This window comes from Cryptomeria japonica, chromosome 3 (genome assembly GCF_030272615.1).
Source record: "Cryptomeria japonica chromosome 3, Sugi_1.0, whole genome shotgun sequence".
NCBI lineage: Eukaryota > Viridiplantae > Streptophyta > Pinopsida > Cupressales > Cupressaceae > Cryptomeria > Cryptomeria japonica.
This window is the reverse complement of record NC_081407.1, coordinates 990,965,395-990,981,949: the sequence shown is the minus strand read 5'-3', so window position 1 is coordinate 990,981,949 and position 16,555 is coordinate 990,965,395. Positions and strand designations below refer to the sequence as shown.

Genomic DNA, 16,555 nt, shown 5'->3' with positions numbered 1-16,555 from the left:
AGGATGCAACTACTGTAGATACCAGCCTGCTTAAATGCGTGTACAAGATTTCCATAGTTTTTTGTTTTGACTTCCAGCCGGGTTTGTTCTTGTTTGGTAGTTTCCTAGCAGGTTTTGTTTTTGAATAGCGATTTAGTTTAATCGATGAAGTTAATGAATTTGTGGTTTGATCCTGGCCACTTCTGATTATAAAAAGTTCGTTAACTCGGTCAATTTGTCGTTTGGTCTTGGCCGCGTATCTCATACGAAAAGGCCATTGACAATTCAACGCTCTTAAAAAGTCTTTGAGTCAAGTCAATTTGTCGGCTGGACCTGGCCCTCTCTCATGCCAATGAAAATTCAACGCTTTAATTTTTCTTGTTTTCTATGTCACAAAATTACCATGATCTACAAAGTGCAAATTGCATATCCAAAAAAAAAAACTCTCCTTTCAGCTCTCTGTGTATTGAAAATACCGAGGGATGGTGAATATGTTATACAAATTCGGTATTCTGCAGATTTTTTTCCTTTCCTTGGTTTTATTGGCTTCATTAGCAGCAGCAGACCCACAGACAATGATTGTTGGTAGCGGAGCAGTGTGCGAGAAAATAAAGGGAATTGGGGTCACTTTTCAAACAATCCGGCAGAGAGTTGTTGATTCATTAGTTGCAAATGCTCCTGAGACAGGCTTCAACCTTTCCTCGTATGGAGATGAATCGGAGGGGCTCGAAATTTACGGTCTTGTTCAGTGCCGAGGAGACATGAATCCCTCTGACTGCAGAGAATGCGTTTCATTTGCCAAGCAGGTTCTCCTCAGTCAGTGTTTCTCCTATGTTTCCGCATCCATTTTATTGGACGGTTGCTTCCTCCGATACGCTAATTACAGATTCTATTCAACATTAGCAAAGAGTGGCACTCAAAAGTACTTGACTAGTGGAAACCAAACGATCCCTAATGCGACACTTGCAAAGTCCTTAGCTGGCCTCGTTAGTCAAGCAGTGAATTCGGGCAATAGTTTCAGTGCTAATTTAGAGGTCGTAGAATCTCCTGCTTTGACAATATATTCTCTGGCACAATGCTGGCGCGACCTGAAATTCCAAGACTGTAAACAGTGCCTTGAAGGTCTTTATGACACCATCTTTTCTGAGCTGCCTGGCGAAATTCCTGGAGCTCAAGTTTTTACCTTGAATTGCTTCCTACGTGTCGAAAATTACAGTTTCTTTCATCTTGCAGCTCTTTCTTCCTCGCAGGCGATTCAGTCAGAGTCCAGAGTTGTTCAAAATGTGTGCAATAATGATCAAATGCAGAGCGCGTCTAAAAGCGATTTGAAACTAGTTGTCGATTCATTGGCTAGAGATGTCGCTAAAACAGGGTATGCTAATTTTTCACACAGAGATACAATTTATGGCCTGGCTCAGTGCCGGAGAGACATGAGCGCCGATGAATGTAGCCAGTGTGTTTTCCTTGCCGGACAAAACCTGCTCCAAACTTGTCGGGGAAATTCTGCAGTCAATATTCTAAGCGGGTGTTTTGTGAGGTATGAGACTTACAATTTTTATTCTAGTCTCGATTGTAAGAAAGGCACTGCAGTTGAGTGTCAGAACATAAACAGTCCTGAGGTAAGGAAGTTCGATTCAATTCTTTTCACTATTCTCCCTAAACTTGTGGAAAGAGTTACCGCTAACAAAGGTTTCAGCAAAAGCGTAGATGATGCAGTGACGAACTCGTCTCAAAAAATTTACTCCCTTGCACAGTGTGCGAGAGATATCGATATGGAAGCGTGCAAGCAGTGTCTAGTTGAAGCATCCAAATACCTCAATAATTGCAGCCAAGGCGCTCTTGGGGGACACTTCGTCTCTGGCTGCTGCTATCTGCGCTATTTGACTGTCAATTTTTTTCATGGGGAAGATTCTTCAGGTGGGTTGGAATTTTTATAATTGTCCTAACGCCTGCACTTGAAATTTTGTATTCCTAACCGACTAAAATGTTTTTTTGCGTAGGAAGCAAACGCCGAACCCTTCTAATAATCCTGTTCACAGCATATCTGGAACAGCTAGCATGTTCATGGCATTAGCAGTGGTCCTCCGTAAGGGGAGGAAAACAAATTGGTTAAACAGGAATGTTGATCTACAACAAAAAGGTCAGTATCTCTTTGTAATTAGTATTCAGATTAATACAATTTCCTTACATTAACATGAAATAACAGATTATGCACGAAATGTCATGCAACAATTGTATGTTGAACTTCCACCGCCTCTCCCCTGCTTCTGTGTGAAATAAAATACTGTACAAAATGATTTTGGAAACAGCTGTGAATTTATTTTTTATGTTTAGGGGTTTTATTTCAAAATCATAGAATCGATGAGTCCTAATATATGGGCATTTTTATCAATCAGATGAAGATATCTCCGTTGCAGCTTATGGAGCTATGCCCGAGTTGAGACTGAGATACAAATTCGAAACTTTACAAAGCTGTACAGGAAATTTCAATCAGGAAAACAAACTTGGTCAGGGGGCTTTCGGTTCGGTTTACAAGGTAATATTTACTGATAATCTCTATATATTCATGCATACACTTTTGTTACCATAGATAGCCTCATGATATGTCTCTTAATACAGGGAGTTTTACCAAATGACAAGGAAATTGCTGTAAAGAGGCTTTTATTCTTCAACAAAGACCGTGGTGTGAAGGAATTTTTGAACGAAGTGAACATGATAAGCAATGTTCGGCACAAGAATCTGGTCAAATTGCTGGGATGCAGCGTCAAGGATACCGAAAGGCTCTTGGTTTATGAATACCTACCCAATAAAAGCCTCGATTACCATCTATTTGGTTTCCGCTCTATCTCCACCTAAATTGATTTTTTACTCCGAAGATAATTACTATAATACCCTACTCTTGTGTTTATTTTTATGGGATGAATTCTGTTTTGAAGCAGATCCAATCTCCAGAAAAGTCCTCAACTGGGAGAAGAGGTTTGAAATAATAGTAGGAGCAGCAGCGGGGTTAGCATATCTTCACCACGAATCTGAAATTCGTATCATACACAGGGATATAAAAGCAAGCAATATCTTGTTAGATCAAAATTTCAAACCTAAGATTGCAGATTTTGGGTTAGCGAGGCATTTTACTGAAGGTCAAACTCATGTAAGCACAGGAATCGCAGGAACTCTGTAAGTGTATTTAAAGCACAAATCCCAGGACTTATTTTATTCTGTATTGTTTCAAATCTATTCAAATTTTTAAGCATTTTCCAATTTTGCAGAGGCTACATGGCTCCTGAATATATCGTGCTTGGTCAATTAACCGAGAAAGCAGATATTTTCAGTTTTGGAGTGCTTGTTCTAGAAATTATGAGCGGCAGAAAAAATAATCACTCCAAATCTACCCAAGATATCCAATCTCTTTCCCACGAAGTATTCTTCTTATTCTTGATTCCTTTTCAAATTGTAAATGTTGATAGCAGTATTGTAATGTTTATTTCATTGGGTTTCAGATGTGGAAGCATTTTATGTCCAATACTGTTTCCAAAGCACTAGATCCAATTATACTGGAAAGCTGCGGGAAAGGTGGTGAGAAACAGTTGTACTGTGCAGTTCACGTTGGGCTTCTTTGCACACAGGCTTCTCCAGCACTGCGTCCTTCAATGGCCCAGGTTGTACAAATGCTCATCTCGCACAACCCTAATCTTCCAGCCCCGGCTCAACCTCCTTTTATGGATTTAAATGTCGGCTCACATGAAACAACAGCCTTCAACCCTCTGTCTTTCAATAATTTTAGCTATAGCAGTTTTGAACCGAGATAATCGAGTTGCCTAAATAGCCTGTGCTAATGCTCTGTAGTCAATTTTATATGGGAGACAACTGATACAATAACATGGCTGTTAAAAGACTTAGCAGTTATGGCCAACTAAATCTAAAGTCCTCTCAAAGTATGAAGGTCCAATACGTTTTCTGGTGCACCACATTTCAGGGAGTCCAGAGGTTTCAAACAAGTCGATTGATTTGAAGAAAATTCAACGAGATTCCACCGTGTGTTCAGTTTGACATTTCGTCAATGCTTTCATGTTGCAATCCCTCTTCTGTGAAGGGTCTCCCTCGTTGGCACTATTCAATTGTTTCTATAGTAGTGAAATATAAAAGTAGCATTTGCATTCTAACTAGGTGCAATTGTTACATCGATAGTAGATATAGTTTGGGTAGTTTATTTAAAGGATCGAGAAAATTGTCTTTGTTAGAGTATTTGTGTATAATATAAGTAAATTGAATTTGTAATGTAAAGATAACTACATATGAATTAATGGAAGTTAATTTGAACTTACAAGATGTGTGAAACGTTCTTTTTTTCAATGACAATATCTTGATAATGAAATTTTGGATAATAAGTCCTTGAAAAAAGGTTTGAGAGATGCAGTAGTTTTCTTGAAAGATCATCCCTCCATAGCATTCCTATTTTTAAAGACACTATTATTAAAGAAATGATTCCAACAATTGATAAGACAATTTTTTTTCAGCTGCGAATGGTTTCCCTAGGCCCACTCTAGGCATGAAGACAATGAATAATTTGTTGGCCCATATAGGTCAAGGTTTCCCTCAAACAATGTTATAACAGTTCTATTTGGAAGCATGAACCTGACAAAAAAATGGCAGACAAATCCATTTCTGGGAGATTTTGTAATTTGGAAAGTGAGTCTGGCATTGGGCATTCAAAGGCATTGGGGGATAGATTTAGATGCTATAATTTTGTGCATTCTCCTAGAGCATTTGGAATCACCACTGTATGTCGATTTCTAGAGATGTCTATGGCTTGATGCTTTACAATATTACTCTTCTCCTATGACAAGGACCCTTGGAGAGAATTCCATGGAAGAATGAGATAGTATTGGATGTTTTGAAGGCTGGCAATGACTTCATGAGGTATCCTACCTTAAATTTATTATCAAATTCATTCAACAACTAAACCATTGACATTTTCAATAAAAAATATTCAAATCTATCTTCATTTATTCCAAATCAATTCTCACAAGCTTGGTAGGGGTATGTTGAAATCCACCTTTATTAAATTGTAAACTCATGAATCAAACAAAATAAATACATGTTACAAAAATCTTACATAATTCTTAATGACAAATCAAATACCCTTAATCTATTTCAAGAAAATACACATATATAATTGATAAAGATTTATCAAATATTTATTTTATCTAACTATTTTTCTTACTTGAACAAAATTATACTTGATATTAATTATTGAAAAAATAATATTATTTTAATCTCTTTATATTTTTATTTATATATACATGTCGAGTAAATTACATTTAAGAAAAAAAATCTTCAATATACAAAAATATTAAATATATTGTTGTAGTCTTACCATTCATGAATCACTTTGTAGATTTCCAAATTTTATATAAATTCATTTGAATTATAGAGATAACTCAAATTAAATCTAAAATAAGAACGTTTAATTTATAATAATTTCATTTATCAACATCAAAAGGGTTTATCCCTTTTAAATATAATAATAATTCTTACACTCAAATATTTTATCTTTTTATTATATATTTAAAAAATAAAAATAAAAATAAAAATATTATTATGTCAATTTAAATCAATCTAAACTTAAATTAATAAATTAATATAGTTAGTTGTGCTTCTAATTCAATATGTGAATCCAGAAGCACAACTATCTATCATTATGGACTGTGGAAATCTAATGTCTGAAATTAATATAGATCAAAGTCACAATATTGCATTCATGTCATGATTGCCCGAGATTCTCAACTGGTTTTATGAGCAATAATATTACAAAACATCGTATGATAGAAATGGAGAGGATACTTATAATATGCCCTACTATAATAGAAGTATTCTGCAAAAAAAATCTCAATTTACTCCTGCATATATACCTAAAATACTTGGGCTAAAAGAAACAATGGTTTTATGAACAATAATGTTACTTATAATACACCCTACTATACTTGAATTCTAGGGGAGGATTCTAGTGAGTCCATTCTCTTGCAACCTCATTTAATAAAACCAGATCTTGACACTTATTGATGCAGGCTACAGTAATCAACGACCTTTTCTAGAAATCACTCATTTCTCAATGTTATTTTTCTCAAAACATCCTTTCCCGAATGGAGTGTTGTTTAATTGTTAATGCCTAAGTTTTTCATTAATGAGTAGTTTGAAACCATACCCCCGTAAGAACAATCTATGATAGTTCACACTTGTTTCATTCCAATAGGGACATGCAATGTTGAATGAGTTGTATAGTTCTTTTTAAATGGATAAATGAGTAAAGTTTGCAAGAAAAATTTACGAAACTTACAACAAATGTTTTTTTTTCAAATGAGATGAACCAAAACCAATCTCCCTACAGTTGTTGCAGTTTCAAACTATTCACACCAAATAAGATTTTAGGTTGCATCATACTCTTTCAAAATACTGTTGGAAGTGGGTAGACTCTGAGAGTGGGGGGGTGAATCAGGGTCTATAAAAATTTGACTCGCCATATGATAAGTTATACTTTATGACCAAAACACAAAAGCTTCTTCAAAGATACGAATTATACATAAAACTTTATGCAAGCATTCATTTCAAATCATTCAATATTAACTGATTGAGTAATCCTTTTGTGCTAAACTTCTTGACTTAATATGCAATAATGATCTAACTGAAAAGAGATTAAGTTCCTGACTTGATTTTAAGAACACAATAAATAATGTGCAACAGATAAACACATAATAGACAGGATAACTGAAAGTATCAGAGCTGATCAACTAATGAAACATATAAAACACATTTGACACATGACACAAAGATTTCATGAGTGGAAAACCCTCTTGGGGTAGAAAAACCACTCGTCAAATAATCATTTTATTATCTCAAAGAGCACCAACTCTGTACACTGAATTTTGAAGTATCTACTTCAAGGAGCACCAACCCCTACGTCTTATACAATATCAAGAACAACTCAAATTCCAATCACTGGTAACCTTATAGGTGCAATGTATCTTGCAACTACAAAATTATCAATGAGTTGAACGAGTTAAATATATCAATATAAGCAAAATATTTTATTTATAGAAGGTAATCATTGTAACCTTACAACAATCAAAGATTACAATCTGTACTCTGTATCAGAACCAAAGCAGAATCAAGATCAAACAAATTTTTCTGTAGAAACCCCTCTTTGGAATAGGTTAAGATGTTCTACATTCTATTTATTTTTTACCACAGAAAACTCACAATAATGTCCATCTTTATATGTAAACAGATTCAACATATTGTGCAGAAGAAACCCTCGAAGAGAGTATGAAAACCTGAGTTAGGGTTACTAAAGTTATGTAGAAACGAATTCAAAACAAATATACTAACTGATTCAAAACACTTAAACACTCTGTATCTTTCTGAAAAGGAATATCTCATTTTAACCAAAAACTATAATAAGCATCTTCTGAAAACTTCCATTTAAGTTTTCCAGGACTCTTGATACAAATAACTGAACATAACTTAAGCATAAATGTGTTTGGATAATGACATTACCTATGTCATTGTTAACCAAAATCACCTGAAGATTACCGTAGACAATCTTTATGCAAATCCCATAAATATGCCTGTTATCTAGAGAAAACGACCGATAAAACCACCAAATGAAAGCTTGAGCTGAGCTGCTCAACATAGTTAAAACCCACAAGCTGAAACCAAAACTAACCTCCTTAATCACAGATACAAAAATGCTCATGGCGGCGGCTTAGAAGCTAGGGTTTGTAGCTTCGAAAGGAATAAAGAAGTTTAATTGCCTTTTGTGTTCTCTTTGCAAAGTGGTACCAAGACTTTAGCATCCGCAAGCCATAATGAATTTAATTTCAAATCCATGACATATCACTTCCCACGTGGATCATAATAACCCAGTATTTACATTGCAAGTGCCGAGTCAAACAAACTGTCAATTCACCTTTTATGATATGCAATCACTTATGATGTCGGGTAAGGTCAAACTAACCATGACCAAAGGTGACCGCAAGTTAACCAACATATTCCCAGTGCCAAGTTAACTTAACTCTTTTTGGCATCAAGACAAATTGAAGTCAACAAACTCCCCCTTTGTCCTTGATGGCAAAAACCATGCCATCATTGACCTGAAAAGGAATAGGCAATATGAAAACTATAATCATCAAATATGTATCATAAAAAGATCAAGTGCCAAACAAAAGATGACACCATATGCTGGCCACAAAACCTGTTAATAAGAGTATACCACAGTAATAGGTCACTTTATAACCACTGCCCACAATAAAGCCTGTCAAATATGTTATATCAAGAATGACCATTGTATCAAATACCAATGCCAAATCAAGAAAAGCAATGCCAAGATCAGAAACCAAGATACCAACACCAAAATATCTGACTGTCAAGAACCAAAGCAATCTGTTCAAAAATACCAATATCAATCTGCCAAGATATGTCAATGATAAAAAACGAAAGCAACCTGTTCAAAATACCAATATCAATCTGCCAAGATATGTCAATGAATAATATCAATATGCCAAGAACATGTCAATGATATAAAACTGTTGTCAATGATACAAGATACCAATTTTCTCCCCCTTTTTGTCTCAAGTACAAAGGGACAAAACAACAGAGTGTTGCTTGTGGAGAGCTATGCTCCCCCTTAATATGTGCAGGATCTAAGAAAAGAAGATTGAGAGAGAACTCCCAACCTGTCTTGGAGCCTTTCAAATGTGTCTTTAGATAGAGATTTTATAAATATATCAGCAACTTGGGCTTGTGAAGGTACAAATACTAACTGAAACTCATTAGCCAACACCTGGTCTCGTAGAAAATGGAATTTGATGGCAACATGTTTAGTGTGAGAGTGCATAACAGGATTTTTAGAAAGATTAATCGCACTTGTATTGTCACAATAAATTGAAATAGGTTTAGCAACAGAAATGCCCATATCAGTAATTTGATGAGATGTCCATATCAGTTGTGTACAACATGCAGTGGTTGCAATGTATTCAGACTCTGCAGTGGACAGAGTGACACAATCTTGCTTTTTACTGTACCAGGCAACAAGACAATCACCAAGAAAAAAGGCAGCTCCACTAGTGCTTTTACGATCATCTAGACAACCGGCCCAATCGGAATCAGTGAAGCCAATAAGAGTGAAATCATTATTGCGAGGATACCAAAGACCATAATCTAGTGTGCCTTGAATATATCTAAAGATCCGTTTTACAACATTCAAATGAGATTGTTTAGGTTCAGATTGAAAGCGTGAGACTAGACATACTGCAAACATTAAATCTGGTTGAGATGCAGTTAAATATAATAGACTTCCAATCATTGACCTATACTCTGATTGGTTTACCTCAGGTGAGTCATCAGATTTGGTCAGCTTACAACCTATCTCCATTGGAGTGCTGATTGGTTTACAATCTGCCATATTAAATCTTCTAATCATCTCTTTTGCATATTTGGTTTGTGACAAGAAGATACCTTGCTGAAGTTGTATCACTTGAAGACCAAGAAAGAATGTTAGTTCCCCCAACATAGACATTTCAAACTCAGATTCCATGATTTTAGAGAACTTTTTGGATAAGGAATCATTATTACAGCCAAAAATAATATCATCTACATATATCTCAACCACTAAGATATCATTACCTTCAACTTTAACATATAAGTTGCTATCTATAACACCTTTAGTGAATCCATTTATTGTAAGATGATTATCTAGTCTAGAGTACCAAGCTCTTGGAGCCTATTTAAGGCCATAGAGTGCTTTCTTTAACCTGTATACATAATCAGATTTATCTGCAACTTCAAAACCTTTCGGTTGTTCCATATAAACTTCTTCATCCAGATAACCATTCAGAAAGGCAGTTTTGACATCGATTTGGTAAACTTTAAAGTTTGTATAGCAAGAGTATGCAAGAAAAATTCTGATTGATTCTAATGTAGCTACAGGTGCAAATGTTTCAGCAAAGTCTATTCCTTCCTGCTAAGCATAACCCTTACAAACAAAACGAGCTTTATTTCTAACAACCCTTCCAGATTCATCAAGCTTATTTCTAAAGACCCATTTGCCTCCTATCACATTTATTGTTTCAACAATTTTGTTCAATCTATTATTGAAACATCTATAGGCTTTGCTATGAGTAGAGTATCCAAGAAAGATACCCTCATCAGTTTTAGCATCAAAGTTTCCTAGATTTTCTTCATCTCTTTTTATATAACATTTGGCACCAAAAATATTGAAATATTTAATAGAAGCAGCTTTTCCATACTAGATTTCATAAGGAGTAAAGGTAGATTTTACCCTGATTTGCACGTGATTCAAAATTTAAATAGCTATGTGTGCAACTTCTTTCCAATACCTGTCTGACAGATTTGCCTCATTGAGCATTGTGCGAGCCATTTCTTTGACTGTTCTATTTTTTTCTCTCAACCACTCCATTCTATTGAGGTGTACGAGCAGCAACATATTGTCTTTTAATGCCATGTTTTTCACAGTAATCAATGAATTCTTGTGAAGTAAACTCACCACCCTTATCTGATCTTAAGCATTTTAATTTTAGATTAGATTCTCGTTCAACCATTTTTCTGAAAATCTTAAATCTATCAAATGCTTCAGATTTATGTTTGAGAAAAGTGACCCATACCATTCTGGTATAGTCATCAACAAAAAGCATAAAAGATTTTTCACTATTTATTGATTGTGTCCTTGTAGGACCACATAAGTCTGTGTGTACAAGCTATAATGGTCTTGTACAAGAGTGTTCTTTAGATTTGAAATACACTTTTGTTTGCAAGTACCTTTTAAACACTCTTTACAAACTGAATTGAATGGTTTACTCAAAATAGGAAAACCTCTGACATTCTGATTTTTATTGATCCTAACCAGATTGTCAAAGTTTATATGTCCTATGTGTTTATGTCATAACCAATTTTCTTCCATTTGAACCATAAGACAAATGCCTTCATTATTCTCATAATCAATGGAATCAAGCAAATTGTAAACATTGCCAATTGTTCTCAGACCAACAGCAACAGTTTTACCAGATTTATTTTTGATAGTACAGTCTTGAGAGCTAAAAGAAACACTATAACCACTATCACAAATTTGACTGACACTCAATAGATTTTTCTTTAATCCTTCAACAAAATACACATCATGAATAGGAGTATCATCATTTAGCAGTAATGTACCTTTACCTCGTACATAAGCTCCTGAATTATCCCCAAATCGTACAAAGCCACCATTAAAATCTTCAAGATGTAGAAATTTATTTCTATCCCCTATCATATGGTGTGAACATCCACTGTCCAACACCCATAATGATTTCTTATTTGAGAGAAATGCAGTTTGCACTATCATTGACTGCTCAATACTAGATACAAGCTTAGGTTTCCATACTTTATTAGCACTTGCCTTTGATTTGCACTGTGTAGTAGTATGTCCAAAGGCGTTACACTTATTGCACTTCACTGTGTTTGGAAAGCCACAGGCTTGATTGTGTCCCAACATAGGAGTTCTTTGTTGCGGAAATTTGCAAGTGTTAACCTTATGACCAAACCTATTGCAATAGAAACAATATCCATGAAAGAAACCAAACCTAAAAGGTGTTGTTCTATTGTAAGTCTGAAATGATTTTCTGGTTGCAGGCTTGGTGTTCTGCTCTGATGATTTAGTTTTATCAAAACCTATACCAGCCAAATCTTTATGCAACTTTTGCTTGCTTAAGATATCATTTAGATGCATTGTACTTTCATACTATTCAATCCGTTTTTGAAGTTTTGTGGACTGTTGTTCTAATGTTTCAATTTTCTTTTCTCTTTCTTCAAGAAGAGACTTCAAGTTTGAGATCACTAAGTTTGCATCATTCAACTTGACTTGTAGAATCTGATTTGAACTTTCATGTGAAGCTACAAGCTTCTTTAACCTCTTAATTTCTTTTAGAGCACAAAGCAACTCTCCTTCAAGATCAATTTCTCCTTGATCTAAATCATCAAGTTTATTTTTTGTTTTGCTAGTTACATCTTCTAATTTTGCCATAAACAGAGTTTCATCACCTTCACAAGGTGAATCGTCTGATTCATCTCCAGAGTCTTCTTTAGTAAAGAGACTCTTCTTTTTCTTGAAGGTATTCAATTTCTTTTTAGGATTCCACATTTTCTTTTTGTAAAATTTTTCTGGTTTTTCTTCTTCGCTGTTTTGATCACTTAGAGGGCATTGAGCAGCAAAGTGTCCAGCTTTGCCACAATTAAAACACTTAAAAGGTAATTTACCCTTATATTTCTTTTTCAGTTTTCTAACAAGAAGGGCTTCTATAGCATCTGAAAGTTCAGACTCACTGTCAAGTTCTTCTTTCTTCTCTACTTTAAAAGTTGTTTCTTTTGAAGAAGAAGGATTATTACCTATCCTCATCTCATAGGCAGTAAGAATGCTTTGTAGGTTATCAAGTGTCATGGTATAAAAGCTTTTCTTTTCTTCTAAGGTTGAAACCTTAGTTTCAAACTTGGGTAACAAGGTTCTAATCACCTTATTAACAACTTTCTTTTCTTCAACATCTTCACCAAGACCCTTTCTAGAATTTACTATTTCATCAACTCTAAGAAAATAGCTTGCTACTATTTCATCTTATTTCATTCTTAAGGATTCAAACTAAGTTTTGAGTGTAAGAATTTTAGACTCCTTAACCTTAGCATCCCCTTGATAAATAGTTTCAAGTTTTTTTCCAAATATCATAAGCAGAAGAGCAATGCATGACTTTAACAAAGACATCTTTAGTGAGACCACATAAGAGAGCATGCTTAGCTCTGGCATTTAACTCATATTTGGTTTTATCATCAAGGTCAATAGGAATAGTGGGAGGAACTGTATATTTTGTGGTCACAATGTTCCACACATTAAGATCAACTGAAATGAGATAAGTTTCCATCCTAATCTTCCAGAACACATAATCAATTCCATCAAAAAGAGGAGTTCTTGAAAGTGAAGCACCTTCTTGAGTTTGAGCCATAAAAACTTCCAAAAGACCAGGAACAATCCCTAGGACAGACCTATATGGAGGGACTCTATGCTCTGATACCACTTGTTGGAAGTGGGTAGACTCTGAGAGGGGGGGGTGGGGGGTGAATCAGGGTCTATAAAAATTTGACTCACTATATGATAAGTTATACTTTATGACCAAAACACAAAATCTTCTTCAGAGATACGAATTATACATAAAACTTTATGCAAACATTCATTTCAGATCATTCAATATTAACTGATTGAGTAATCCTTTTGTGCTAAACTTCTTGACTTAATATGCAATAATGATCTAACTGAAAAGAGATTAAGTTCCTGACTTGATTTTAAGAACACAATAAATAATTTGCAATAGATAAACACAAAATAGACAGGATAACTGAAAGTATCAGAGCTGATCAACTAATGAAACATATAAAACACATTTGACACATGACACAAAGATTTCATGAGTGGAAAACCCTCTTGGGGTAGAAAAATCACTCGTCAAATAATCATTTTATTATCTCAAAGAGCACCAACTCTGTACACTGAATTTTGAAGTATCTACTTCAAGGAGCACCAACCCCTACGTCTTATACAATATCAAGAACAACTCAAATTCCAATCACTGGTAACCTTATAGGTGCAATGTATCTTGCAACTACAAAATTATCAATGAGTTGAACGAGTTAAATATATCAATATAAGAAAAATATTTTATTTATAGAAGGTAATCGTTGTAACCTTACAACAATCAAAGATTACAATCTGTACTCTGTATCAGAACCAGAGCAGAATCAAGATCAAACAAATTTTTCTGTAGAAACCCCTCTTTGGAATAGGTTAAGATGTTTTGTTCTATTTTTTTTTTACCACTGGAAAACTCGCAATAATTTCCATCTTTATATGTAAACAGATTCAGCATATTGTGCAGAAGAAACCCTCAAAGAGAGTATGAAAACCCGAGTTAGGGTTACTGAAGTTATGCAGAAACGAATTCAAAACAGTTATACTAACTGATTCAAAACACTTAAACGCTCTGTATCTTTCTGAAAAGGAATATCTCATTTTAACCAAAAACTATAATAAGCATCTTCTGAAAACTTCCATTTAAGTTTTCTAGGACTCTTGATACAAATAACTGAACATAACTTAAGCATAAATATGTTTGGATAATGATATTACCTATGTCATTGTTAACCAAAATCACCTCAAGATTACCATAGACAATCTTTATGCAAATCCCATAAATATGCCTGTTATCTAGAGAAAATGGTCGAAAAAAACCACCAAATGAAAGCTTGAGCTGAGCTGCTCAACATAGTTAAAACCCACAAGCTGAAACCAAAACTAAGCTCCTTAATCACAGATACAAAAATGCTCATGGTGACAGCTTAGAAGCTAGGGTTTGTGGCTTCGAAAGGAATAAATAAGTTTAATTGCCTTTTGTGTTCGCTTTGCAAAGTGTTACCAAGACTTTAGCATCCGCAAGCCATAATGAATTTAATTTCAAATCCATGACATATCACTTCCCACGTGGATCATAATAACCCAACGTTTACATTGCAAGTGTTGAATCAAACAAACTGTCTATTCACCTTTTATGCTATGCAATCACTTATGATGTTGGGTAAGGTCAAACTAACCATGACCAAAGGTGACCACAAGTTAACCAACATATTCCCAGTGCCAAGTTAACTTAACTCTTTTTGGCATCAAGACAAATTGAAGTCAACAAATACTTCATTGAAACCATGGAAAGTGACTTATCTTAGTGTTCTGCACAAATTATATTGTGTTGTCAATGATGTCGATGAATAAAAATGACTAGAAAAAAAAATTATGAAACCCTACCACAACAGATATTTTTTAAGTGAGATGAACTAGAACAAATTTCCCTATAGTTGTTCCATAATGAACTTTTTCCAAAAGCACTGCCTACAGACAAACACATAATTTGTGGTCTTCCTTTCACTAAAGGTGCTCCAATAATGTGTAGATTCATTGGACACAATTGCTCTGAGGGTATTCCAACTGTTCTAACTCTTGTACAAGAGTTATTTGAGATATTTATGCAAATCTTCAACAAACAATAAAATCAGACGCTTTTGTTGTCCAATTACCGTAAATTCGTGAAAGGTAAAAGAGTAATTATCGCCTAATTGACTGCGACCATAAAGAGATAATGCAATGAATGATAAATTAGTCAACAAAAAAAAACGACGCAAGGAATCGAATTCTTATGTGCCTATCAGCTAAAAATAAAAATTGCGGAAAAAGTTATTTTCAATTGAATTTAAAAAACAATCAATGTTTTTCTATAATAACATAATGATATGTTTTAAAAAGTTGTTTGTCGCTCAAAACTTTCCATATGGTAAATTTATCTAAAACAATTATTTAATTGTAGAGGTTTCAAAAAATTACAATAATTTTTTTTTACAAATACTATCAATAAAATTTGATAAGGCTTGTTTTTTTTTTTCTTAAAATCTTGATACCATCGTTCAATTTATAATTGTAAAGAAATAAATTGTTCTACATTTATAAATAAATCTAATCTGATTTATCTAATAAATAATTAAATGAGAAGAAATTAGCTATTTAGTTTTAGAAATAATGATATACTAATTATATTGAACATAATGCATAGAATTCATTTGTTGTGGTTAAAATAAACTTCCCTTTGTTTGATAAATGTCTTGAAATCTAAATACACACCTTGAGTATTGTGAATTTAATATTGATGACTACAAATTCGATCCTTGATATTCAGTTCTAAAATTGTAAAATGTACAATTATAATATGACTCACTCTAATCTCTAATATCTAACGAACTTGTAAGAAAATATGTTGCATGATAGCAATGTGTCCCACTTTTTGCTTAACTAGACCACTCAAATCAACATTTTCAACCAAATTTCAGTTTTAGTCATCTACAGCTTTTAGCATGTTTAAATATCATATACTATTCTATGATTTTGAGATGTGCTTGTATATTTATTATAATATACTCCATGCATAGTCAATATGCTTATACATGAATTATTACAATATCCATTGTAATAATTCATGTGCTTAATGCATTAATTAAAACTCACTTATTCATATGTGCTAGTTGTATTGATAGTAAAGTTCTATCTTAATTAGAAATTTTTATTACTTAACTACTCTAAAGAAGCTGAATTCAACTAGTTATGATTAATTAAAAGGGGATATGCTCGAACCTTTACATAACTGCTAAAAACAAGCTATCTTTTATATAGACTATTTCTCAAAGACATGAAATTAATATAGTCCATATTATTAGCTTAAGTATTTTTGGATTTGACTATGTACCTTTTCTTCTTTAACATTTTAGATCACACTTCATGATCCATCATCAAGATGAGATAATGAGAGAAGAGACAAGTGATGGTGGATCATGAAATGTGATTTTAAACATTGATGAGAAAAAAATTATACATAATAAAATCTAGAAATACTTGAGCCATATTGTCTCTTTTAGATAAATACTCTCCAAATATCATCCCCACCTCTACCTT

General features: G+C 33.9%; 1 protein-coding gene across 1 annotated transcript; it reads left to right on the top strand.

Moving 5' to 3' along the window:
• The first annotated feature begins 396 nt into the window (after window positions 1-396).
• LOC131036778 (cysteine-rich receptor-like protein kinase 2) lies at window positions 397-4,272 on the top strand. Its single transcript, XM_059217838.1, has 7 exons — window positions 397-1,900; window positions 1,980-2,119; window positions 2,376-2,515; window positions 2,599-2,812; window positions 2,919-3,153; window positions 3,246-3,396; window positions 3,477-4,272. The coding sequence occupies exons 1-7, from the start codon at window positions 462-464 to the stop codon at window positions 3,783-3,785; spliced, it is 2,628 nt and encodes an 875-aa protein (XP_059073821.1). The 5' UTR covers window positions 397-461; the 3' UTR covers window positions 3,786-4,272.
• The last annotated feature ends 12,283 nt before the right edge of the window (window positions 4,273-16,555 follow it).